Here is a 12,451-nt window from a genome sequence, read left to right on the forward strand (position 1 = left end):
CTCAAATTTTTCATGAAACAGAATTCTGCCCTGGAGAACAATTCACAAGAAAATAAATTAATTTTTGTTGCAGAGAACAATCCATCCTTACAACACATTGCCTATAAAATGTGCATTAATTAAGGATAATAAGGGAAAACAATAAAATAAAAACCTGTTATGCTGACCTTACTGTGTGGCTTCATGACTGACATAAGATATCTAAATCTGTACAACTGCTTGCCAACTTCTCCTGCATTTCTGTTCCCATTCAGGTGCCAACGCTGAGGGTCTTTCAACTATGCCATCATCCACAACACCCTGACCTGGCTGGAAAAGTACTCGGTAGGCAGGGGAGAGAGGTAAGGTGGTAGTTTGGTGGGTTTTCTTTGAACAGCTAGTTCTTAGCAAGTTCATTCTTCCCCACAGCCATCATTCACAAGGGGTGCAATCCCATGTTTGTACATATCAATTCTAGCATAAGGACATGAGACTGCGGAAAAACACCACCCATGGGGTGACCCCTTTGGAGCAGTACAGATTAAATCGACTGGCAAATGAAGTTAACACCTCAATATTGTTTTCCCACTCTCTTTATTACACACTTGTATTATTTTTGAACAAGATCAGCCCATAAAGCCTCTGATTTTTGAGGCATGGAGACAGATTGTATCTGTTCTACTCCTGCATATGCGAAAAAAGGCTGTTGCTGTTTTTATTAAGCAATATTTGTGTGGCACATTGTACACATAGAAAGAAGAAGTATGTCACACACCCTCCTTTCAGGTACAATACATACCAAATGAAGAACAGCAAAAACAATACCAGGACAGGAATATCAAAAAATTCTGTAAACATTTCTGAAGTAGCGCTGACAGATTTACTTTGAAATTTCAGCTTACAGCTAATGAAAAAGTGCACAAAAACTAGCAAGCAGTATGTTAATGCAAATAATGAAATACAGTAAACGCATCAACTCAACATACTCCTCATTCTCTGAATGGCCAACTGCAGTGACCACTTTCATCCATGAAATTGAACTGAAAACTCAGGCCACAGAAAGTCACCCGTCAGCGAGCATGCAAGCAGGCTCTTATCTATGTCCACTCAGAGTGTCCTCTTACACTGTGTGATGGCTAATTAAAGGAGACCAGCGCATGCAACTACAGGCATCTTCGGTCACATCCCTTTGACATAACACAGATTTCATGCCATAAAAACCTCCAGGACTTTATTCTGCAAGTAAAACATTTTAACCTTTTGCTCAGAAGCATCAAACTCACTGAAATTTGGAGATGGTAGTTTTGTTGCTCTCCAGGTAGATGTGCCTGACTAGCATGCCCATGTGCTTGCACTAACCACTGGTCACATCCTGTGGGAGAGGGTGCTTGACCCCGTTCAGTTCTCGGCAATGCACTTTTGGAAAAAAAAGAACCTTTGCTGCCAAGGCAACTGAACTGGTATTTTCCCCTCTCATCACCACTCTGCTCCACCAAGGCCTCCCACTGCCAGGCTCCCTGTTTTCTGCCATGTCTGCAGCTTGGGACAGGAGATACTTTCCTACCATTCAGGACATGATGGGGCTGATTAAAACTGGAAGCTCAGAGCAGCTAAAAACCTTTGCAATAGCTTGGCAAAGCCACAGAACGCTACTTAAACCTTCAAAAGTTTGACAGAAAAAAAATTATGTCATGGTTTGGATAAAGGTTTGACATCCTGGGTTTACAATAAAATTCTCAAATTTTATAGATAGAAGATAAAAAGGATACATGGGTCACAGTACCTTCTCCTAAACCCAAACTAATCAATTAACGTATTTCCATCATTTAAAACTGATTCTTCCTAATAAGATAAATAGGATCTAGATGATAAGATTAAGATATGTGCAAAATTAGTCATACACTCTAGTTCTCATCCAAGAAAGCATGTTTGAACAGTTTCATGAGATTTTAAGTACATGTTTAAATGACTTTTTGAACCAGTGCTTCAGAGTGTGTACACACGCAGTCTCCTATCATGCCAGTAACTTTTTTTCAGGAATAAGTGATTCAAGAAAACTATTTCAAGGTGAACAAACGTGCATGTAATCACCTGAAATTCTCTCTTTTAACTTTGTTTTCAACCATGGTTTATTTAAAAACACTGGCTTCTAGCAAAACTTCTTTGTTGTTTTTCTTTTTTAGAATAAAGGTATTAAGAGACCAAACATCACACACTGTTAGCATTTTAAATAAAAAGCATTTCATGTAAGTAGTGAAGTAAAATTAAACCCATATTTAAGGATCTGATGACCAGTTTTCAAGACAATGTCTAAAAGTACATGCAGGGGAAACTGCAACCAGCAGAAGTGAAATAGCTTTGAATCAGATACAGATGTGACAAGGAAATTAGAATGTGAAACACTGTTTTGCAAACTGATAATCATGCAATTAAGAGAGATGCAATCAAGCACGTACACTTTGACCACTTCACTACTTCTTTAGAAACTGTAATAATCAGAGTTAAATCATCACTGAACCAGGCAAAAATAGTGACACCTCCACTGCTTATTTTTTTTTTTCAGCTTTTTATTTCCAATATATATTTCCATTCAAGGAAGCAACTTGAAGAATTTTTTTTTAAAACCCTGATTTGTTAAAGAGAACTGAGATCAAGTTCATTCACATGCAAATTTAATAAGGACTCATAAATGTTTTGAAACTAATTCAAAGTAAGGTTTTACTTGCATATCTATCTTTCTGCTCCCTTCTCTGCTCAGAATGAAGTAATTTTGTATAGTTTTATAAATATCAAAAAGCAATATTCAGTTGAAGTGTAATTTGATTTGTTTGCAAATCCCTTTTGAATTGCTTTATGATGCGTAAGCACATGCAGTTTATTAGGAAATAATAAGCAAAGAAGGCAAGCCAGGCAAGAAGCTTTGCTCACTTTCAAAGTCAAGGAAAAAATTTGGCCCCTGATCAAGCTCTGTGCAAGTGAGAACTTTTAAAAGATTTCCCATTTGGTTCCTGAAAAATAGAAAAGGAAGAAAAAAGGAGTCCTAAGTGAACAAATGATTTTAGACACAAGGACTTGGACAGATTGGTTGTGCTGGAAAATACACACTGCAAGCAATTAGATTTTAAAAGTTTTTCCTCAGATCGCTGTTAAGTCAGGGAGAAGATTCTCTCATTGTCTTGTAATTGTTTGAACTTACTTTCAAAATCCAGGAAAAAATGTGGATAGTTTTCAATTTCCCTGGTAAGGACCTTAAGAAGATTACCCATCCCAGCAAACCTAGTAAATGCAACAAAATCGTAAACAGTTATATACGTAAACTTAGAATACTACAACTAAGGGCTTGACACAGTCTGCATCATATATTAAACATTTTGGCAAGTTCTGGACCATGAGAAACATTTTGATGGTCAATTTTGTGATATTCAGGCATGGGGATAGAGAGAATAAGACTCCGGATAAATATAGAAGTAATTCTATTCACTAAGCCAGAATTTAAACATCACTGTAACATCACAGAGTACAAACAGATGTTTATGAATATACTTAACAAGAGAAAAAGCCTCCGATCTATATCTGTATTTGTAAATCCTCTGAATTGCTGGACTCGAGATCACTGTATGCTATTCCAGAGTAAAAAATGAGGTCCTAATCCTTAGTTTGGATTCTTTATCATAAAACCATGTTGTTTCATGAAAATAACTCAATTTAAGGAAAAAAATAGATCAAATTGTTTCTAATCAGTAAGGTTTTATAAAATATTACTATAAAAATATATCATAAGTAAAAGCTAAAAAGCTTGCTCTCTTTAACTTTTAAAAATGTATGTATGCATTTCTGGAGGAAAAAAAAAAGAAAAAAAAAAAGCAGCAGTGGTTCAAACTCTTTTTATCTATAATTCCTATCATTTATCATCTTGGAAGCTTTTGCATTTCAATTTATGAAAAACTCCCAAAAGGAAATGTGACCAATTCTCAAAAAAGCAAGTCTCTATGGAAGACAAGAAGGAAGGAGGTTTGAAGAAGTTTTTTACTGGTAAAATCTTTAAGAAGATACATTATTCTAAAACTACGCAAAAGTATAGCTTTCTTGGGCAAACTTAAACTTTTCCTTAGAAGAAAGAAAAAGTAAACCATGAAAAGCACATATAAGGATAAAGAGGTCTGCCTCAAGGGATGTAGAAAAATGTGATCTTAGATTTAAAATTCGGATTGTAACTGATTTTTGCCTCAAAGATACATAATCTCACTACTCTAAACCACGGCTGTTGGTGTTCACATCTGATATTCGTCTATTTTTCAGATTAACTCTTTCCCCTCTTAAAAAATTGGACCACCAAAAAAAAAATATTCTAAGTATGTGCATGGCTGACACTCCATGTAGGAAACAAAGTTTTTGTCAAATTCTCCCCTGAGAATTACAGAGAAAAAGTATCATCAATCCTACTTTCTATATGCAGATAAGGGATATATTTCTATAGAAGGAAAACCTAGGAAGGTAATGATAGGATCAGAGACTTCAAAGCAGCCATAGTCATTCCACCAAATGATATAAATTTAATCAATAATCAGTTGAGAGCATGCAGCTTCATATAAACCAGGTTTTTGTTAGACAAATGGCTTTGTTTTGTATTAAATACTTTTTCAAAATTTTCTCTCCAGAACAAATCCAGTGAGCAGACTGTCAAGCCCTTTACAGTTAGCAACATCTTGCGTCTACAATATTGCAACATGAAGAAACATTCTCCATTATTCATAAAGTTAAATCCACTTATATGCAGGAAAAAAAAAAATACAGTTTTACTCTCAGAACAAGATTTGCACTGTATGAACTGTGTCTGATTTTCTGATTAGCCTACAGAAGGGAAAAACATGCAAACAGAGCAAAACAGATTTTATACAGCATTAAAACTTCTATCTTCAATAACATTTTCATCACACTGGTGTAATACATTTTATCAGCATCAATAAGAGGAACAAGATAATATGCATACTCTTACTTTCCTTTTCATAACCTTGAAAGAAACAATTTATATTATTACGAAATACTATCACAATCTAAATTACCGACTCATTTTGGATTCTTCACTTTCAACTCATTTTAAGCCATATCTTACCTCATTGCCTTCAATCTTCTGAGAATGTCCAACCATTTCTTCTACTGCCAAAGTTAGCACTGCATCCAGAGCCTGGTTTAGCTGACAGCACACTTTGAACAGCGAGGAAGCCTTTTTGCCAAGAACCTGAGGATACGCTCCCTTGTTTGCACTGAGTAGCTTGTGGTCATGTGCCCAAGCTCTGGTTTCTGATCCCTCTTACAGCACACCATAGCTCTGGAGATTTCTGAGTATTTTTCCTGAACTTTTACTACATTTCTTAGCTTGTTTTTCATTTTATTCCCCTCTGCTTCAATCCCTGTGTAGAAACTGATACAGCTATGTAGGTCACAAGTATGAAAGAAGAACCCTGCGCAAACTTCATACCTGTTTTCATGCTCAGCCTGCATTTCTCAATGATCTCAAAGGCACTGCTGGTTTGACACCATTTATTTTCAGTGTACATCAACCCAAAAAATAGTGATATTGAACATCAGCATCTAGAAGATAGGGTTCAGGCAGCTTTACATATGCTGTACTACTTTGTGATTTGAAACATTTTTTTTATGGTTTCCTAAAAAACAAAACTAAAAGCAAGATCTAGTTCTGATAAACTTTCACTTTAGCTCATCATTCAACATTAAGTTTTTAACTCTGTATTAAAAGACCAACCTTCACTTTAATGGAAGTGCTAATACACATAATTCCTTGCCACAAACTGAATTTTCTTTTGTGTATCTTGCTGCTTCCCAGTACTTAGATCTTCCAAACTGTCTTTTCCTGAAAACTATAATAATGTATTCCAATCTTCAGGTACTGCAAGTCATTTCCAGGATAATTTTTAATGAGATTTCAAAGTAAGTAATGATATAAATTCTGAATATGTCAGTATATATACTGTGGTTGCAACAGAAATGAAAATAAACAGCTGATGCACAGAAGCAAATCAGAAAGATTTTACTCAAGAGTACAAAATTCCATTTCATTAAACTGGAAAGCATTTTATTTTACTTACTGTAAAATCAGTTTAAATGTTGAAATAAGACTTAATGCATATATAAAAATATTGCTGTTGCAGCACTCCTAAATGATAGCAGCTTCGCTTTAGTGTCCAAATCCCTTAAAATTCCAACTTTTAACAATATGCTTTAAAAATGATGTGTTGACGTGACAATGATGTTTGCATTTTCTTGTTCTCTACTGTTTTCCAAACCATTAAAGCTTATCCTAAGATATTATATAAGCATATAGAAATTGCTTTCTAAGATACTGTTGACAGTTTAAAGCTCATTATTCAATTTTTGATGTTCGACATTTAATTAGCGGCACACAGACATAAATAAACGATAAAACCAGTAATGAACAAGAAGGTACATTTAGCATTTTCCATTTTATATACCATTATCCAGTAGTATATTTAAAAATGTTGAGCTTTGAACAAAATAACATAGGCTGGTTTTGTAACACATCACTTTGTTCCTAAAATTTCATTATTTTAGTTTTGACATTCTAGAAGCATTATCTGGGATAGGAAAAAAAGTTCCTTCTCCACAACTAAACCAACCAGTTTATTTCTGAATTGTAATAAATAAAATACTATCCCCCAAAAACATATCAAAATGCAAATCAGCCATGGATTTTATATACTGAAAATATACTGAAATATGTATTTATTGTATGCTTAAATCCAGATTTGAAAATTTAGTAAATGTTCATAAACTAGGTATTATCAACTAAATAGTGCATGCCCAAAGCTAAGTATCATGTTATTTAACTCTTCTTTAAAATCTTTGTTTACACAGTTTTAAGCAATTACATCATTTTGAAGTGTGGAATTTTGTATTATTTTTAGATGACAGCGACAGTACCATATAAATTGCTAGAGAAGTACTCATTTATTTCTTCTTCCTTTACAAGACTAATTTGATCAGTACCAGCTCAAAACCATCGGCAGTACTGTAGCCACACTGAAGGTGTAATGGACAGACAAAGCATTTAAACCTTGAGTTAGTGAAAAGGGACACAGTCACCAGCTCAATCCTTTGCTGCTCATCAGTGTTCCTTTGCCAGATACTATTTCCCATCTGCTTGCTTACATAAACATAGACTAAAAGGCTTTTATCAAAATGAGCTGGATCAGCAAATACCTACTGCTTAAACTCATTTAGATCATTCTAACCAAGTGGGGCTGGGAGTGTTCTCATGAGCAGCTCCGTTGGGAGTTTCAGGAGAAACGGAGGCTCCCACGTTCAGGAGTGGCAATGAACGATTAGGAAAGATAAATTCTAATGGCACATCTGCACAGGTAGTCAGGCGTCCAGTCCACAGTCTGAGGGAACTGTACTGTACCAAGCAAGCTTAAGTCATTAAAGCAGTGGAACTGACCTTACTGCATGAATAATTAACTGTGGTTTCAAAAAAACACCAACATCTGCACTCAAGATCTCAGATCAAAAGCATGATTCCAAATCACTGTGATATCCACCTGTAAAGCTTACTGAGGTGCTTGTAAGGAAACAGCAGAAGCGCAACACAGAAACCAGTTTTATTCTATTAAGGAATAAAATAAAAATGAACCAAGATTAAGAAATTCAGAAGTTTCTTAACAGTGATAATCTACTCTGTCTCCTGAAAGAAACTTTTTATCACTGTTTTGTTTTTTTTTTTTTTTGGCAGAGGGAGGAAGAGATATAAGATCACTTTTAATTGCATTTGCCAACTCTACTACCCATATTTTTGTGTTTTTTTTTTTTTTTTTTTCTATGTTATAAACGTATTAAAACCACCTAATCTCTTGAAGTATTTGTGTAAGACTAGATCCAAGAAAACTGGAATACTGCAGCGCTTGGAGTGAAAGCACAAGCAGAGACTGGAGCACTTGCACGTGGTGCCACACACACACGTCCCCCACTTCTCCCCTTCGACATCAGCACCTGAATGGAGTTCTGCAAGGCTCAGGCAACAGAATGGGCTCTATCATAGGTAAGAAACTGGGAACGTTAATCCTGTGAAAAGTGCAGTGATAGCGTCAGGACTCATCAAGGAAGCATTTTGATTTATGCTCACTGCAATGCGATAAAATCATTGGAGTTCGCAGTGGGGTTATTTAGATCCCAAACCAGGAATGGCAGCAGCTCTGTCATTCTGCACAGATGTTTGCCTAAACTATTTTTAAAGCTCTTCAAAAAGCTCTTTAAGCTTAATCATAATAGGTTACGTTTTATTACGCCTGACCAATCTCACCGCCTTTCTCGGAAATCTCTCCAAGGGGTCCAAATGCCAGTGGGTCACTCAATTCTAGGTACAGTGCTCCAAATATCATGAATGAATTCCGCCTTGCAGAAAACTGTGCTTTACACATCCCTCAAATGTTATTTGCATATGCTGTTTTACCCATTGCTTTCCTTCCTGCATTTGGGCAATTTGTTAGTCCTGCTTCTATATAGCACCTTATATATATATCCCCATCAAACTCCACAGTAGGGGTTTTTTTCAGTCATTTCTCCAATTTTCTTATAGCCAAGAAAGTTTTCATGGATATGGTAGTATCATTATCTTCAGTTGTTTTATTGGTAAATGTTTAAATTTTATAAAAACTGTAGTTGCATTGATGAAGAGAAATGTAACAACTTATGTTTAATAGTCTCAGTTGTGCAGATAGATGTTAGTTTTGAAAAGGGGTATTATTCCTCTATGGAATTTATTTTAGAAATAAGTGTAAGACTGCATTGTTAAATTAAGAAAAAAAAAAAACAAAAAAAAACAAACACATAAAAAGTCTTAATTTGTGTATGAGATGCTAATTGCAAAAAAACCCCCAAAGACATTTCATAGTGAAGTACCTACAATATTTTCTAGCAAAGGAAAAACACAGCCAAGTTATCTTCAGAGTGCAAGCTATAGATATTTTCCAGAAAAAAAAAAAAAAATAATCAAATGATCCCCAATGTTGTCTTCCAAATACTATATTTGTAAGATTTCCACAACATAAGTAACATACATAACAATATGCACCAAGAAGCAACCTGCACACAAGTGAAGCAAAAACTGCCACACATTCCTTACACTGGTGATGCATAAACAGACAAAACCCTCCCTCAATAAAACCCAAACTCAAAAAACAGATGTAAAAGAGTGGAAGGTAGAATAAGAAAAGAAAGTTGCTCAAGGTGAAAGTAACCCAAGATAAAAGAATCATTCCTGCTTTGAACAGTAATTTCATAATAATTCCTAGATAAGGAACACTTTGAGCCAAGAGCTTCTGCTCTTAACTGATATGTAAATTGCAGGACACAATTAAAACCATAAAAAAAGATGAGGCAAGCCAAAGGGAGTTAAATGGTTTGTAATGACAAATAGATTTTTTGGTAATTATAAAATGTTAAAAGAGCTGGCCAACAATATTAGTACCCGTAGCCCCAGGGATTAAAGAGGTTGGCTCATGGTTTCACTAAAATCAAAAGGGAGGAAAAAAAAAAAAAAGAATTACCTCAGATGAACTTGTATCTTACTCAAGGCGGGGGGATTTTTCTATATGCCAGCCCTCACACCTGAACATACTTTGAACAGAACTCCTGTATATTTTCAAAGTGCATAATGTCAGAAGAGCCATCATGAAAGGATGGAAACCAAGCAACCAAAATATCTGGATTCTGATTCACAGGTCATAATAAAAAAATAAAAAACAAACAACAAAAAACAAAACCCAAGCCCCAACAAAAAAATGTAGAATGGAAGCCAATTAAGTAACTGCAATAAAATTACATTTGAAATTAAGAAAACACTGTTGCACTTTGATCCTTCTCCCTGAGTGTATAGTAACTACAGTAGCCTAGTTTGAATATGGCATCACACGCACAGATGCTCACACACAAAACAGGAAAACAGTTTCCCTGTACACAATAAATGGGGCCTCTATCACCTGTCACTGTGGGGTAAGCAACTCAGGATACTAACATTTACCAAACTGAGAGAGGAGAGAGATGCCTTTCACAGAAACAGAACAGGTTTTGCTAGTTCAAGTGTGTCTTCCTTCAAAACAAAACGACTTCATTTTCCTTCAGGTGCTTCCAAACTCTTGTGAGAGAAGAGCAGCCACATTGCCTTCTTCTGCTTAGAATTTCCTTGTCCTTGTCTTCTCTCACCAAAATCATAATGAAGAAGGAAATAAACCACCTTAGAACACACTCAGTTTTGGAAATCTAAAGATTTGGGCACTTGAAAAAGTTATCTGCTTTCAACATTTTTGGATATAATATGTGAAAAGTCTATTATTGATCTTATACATTCTTAGATATAGAATCAGAAACAGATCAAAACATAAGAAACAGAAAAAAATGTTGCTGCTCCTTTCTCCCTGTTGATGACTGCCAATTATTCATTCTTCTGATTATGCCATACAGAATACTTTGTACTATGCTCATTGAAAATCCAGTGCAAGCGCCTGAAAAAAGCAAGATGAAAATTCTTGTATTCCAGTTCTTCATGCAACTATGGTAAAGACTTTCTTCAAAGTGATTTTATTCTCAAAGCATTTCTTGTGACAGTTGATAATGGGTATAAGTCTTTGCATGTTAACTTCGTTCTTTATCTATTTTACTACTCTTTTTAATACATAAATGCCAAAACAGCACATCTAATCTCAGTCAAGCCAGACATAAATCCTACAGTGACTGGATTTCTTACTGCACATTTGCTAGTAATGTGCTCTGAATGTGTCACTATGTAGGACATAACGCATTTTGCCAGCTAAATTTGTATTTCTTCGGAGGGTAATAATCTATCAGATATGGATCTGAAGCAATCCTTAAAAGTATTCTTATCTGGAAGAGGGAAGTCAGTATCTTAAAATACTAAGCAGACAATTAATTCTGATCAAAGAAACATTGACATTACTGGAATTAAGATAGCCGTGGCTAACTGTGTATCAATAGCTCAAGATCCGAGGAATTAAATATGAAAAGTGGATCTCTCTAGCAATTAATTGCTATTAGTTTAAAATACTTCCATTTGTGTGATAGTGGTATCATTTAATATTTCATTACACAAAATAAGAAAATTTGCTGACGAATTTCAGAAAAAGGTAAAAGAAAAACGTCCTATGTGTCTCTGGGTGAGGGTAATGGAGAAAATAACAGGTATCATAACAAGACAGCAATCTGAGAGACGACCCAATGCCAAGAAGGTTTTGCTGAGCTCTAGAAGCATATGAGTAACAGAATTGGGCAAGAAGCTTCAGGAGGGTACATTAACCATGTATCTGTACAAGCTCCTGGAGTGATAAATGCCCTCTCTATAACACAGAGGAGTTTCTAGTATCCAGATAAATAGCTATTTTAGACTTGTTTAATACTTACTGGGGGAATTAACTGAATAGATGGATGAAAATACAGGAGAGATTACTTAAAAACAGCAGAGGTTACTAAACATGAGGAAAACAGCAAACTAAAGATCATCATTTCAGAAGAGCAGTTTCAGTAATCTGAGGTATTTGAAAGAATAGGTCTCTTGGAAAACTGATTTAAGGGGTAAGGGAGTGCAGAAAATTCAACAGTTAAGAAAATACAAAACAGGTTATTCCAACGGACAAACCAGACAAAATGGAGACTTAGAAATCAGTATGCCTGTATAAGCATACGGAAGAATTGAAAGAAGTAAAGAAATATACAAAGGAGGGAGCTTTGTCAAATGACTGGAGATGAGAAAAGAGAAAATGCTATTTAGTACCATAAATTTGGTGCAACACTGAAAATCTGAAAAGGTATTTGTCAGTGGTTTACTGGCAAAAAAGGATGGTAGTTTTAAACAGTATCTGGCATCTGTTGCGTAGATCTGGTTTTGTTCAATACATTTAATTAGTGACTGACACAGAAGAAAACACCCTTTAAAAACATGCACTAAGCTATAAGGGAATTGAAATATTCTGGAAAACAGGATCATAATTCAAAATCACTCTGATAAACAGGAGAAACTATCCAGAAATTCAGTAAATACAAAGTTAAAATACTCCACTTCAGAAAAAAAAACAAATCAATCCCAGAAATGCAGATGGATTGGTAAACAGAAAGACAGGAAAAAAATAATATTAATAATTATATTGGACTATTAAAAAAAAACCAAAACATAAAGCAGGTAAGAAAGTTGCTAAACTCCAGAATTTTTCAAAGACTGTTCTTATTGTCAAGTTAAAGGACCAAGGGGCTGAATATTGAACAAGAACAGATTTTGTCCAAAACACTAGTCTAATCTGTAATTATGAAGGAGTTCCAGAAAAGTATAAATGCTAGTAAAAATCCTCCTTTTTTCCTAATTAGCTTTGTGTCATTTTTTAAGATCTTCTGATATGATTTTATTGACACCTTTTACATTAGACACTCAAGT

At 35.0% G+C, this 12,451-nt stretch overlaps 1 protein-coding gene across 5 annotated transcripts in view; it reads right to left on the minus strand.

The window, feature by feature from the left end:
- Window positions 1–12,451, minus strand: part of CYRIA (CYFIP related Rac1 interactor A) — a 57,933-nt gene that overhangs the window by 17,338 nt on the left and 28,144 nt on the right. For 2 of the 5 annotated variants that reach the window (XM_033004531.2, XM_033004532.2), the window contains one exon: window positions 3,176–3,255. In XM_033004531.2, the coding sequence (XP_032860422.1) occupies window positions 3,176–3,245 (70 nt within the window). In that variant the 5' untranslated portion in view covers window positions 3,246–3,255. Of the gene's footprint in view, window positions 1–2,907; window positions 2,988–3,175; window positions 3,256–5,092; window positions 5,380–5,458; window positions 5,478–12,451 lie in introns of those variants that run through there. The other 3 variants (XM_033004529.2, XM_009972854.3, XM_033004530.2) reach the window with 3 other exon arrangements.

Source organism: Tyto alba, unplaced genomic scaffold (genome assembly GCF_018691265.1).
Source record: "Tyto alba isolate M040663 unplaced genomic scaffold, T.alba_DEE_v4.0 Super-Scaffold_40, whole genome shotgun sequence".
Lineage (NCBI taxonomy): Eukaryota > Metazoa > Chordata > Aves > Strigiformes > Tytonidae > Tyto > Tyto alba.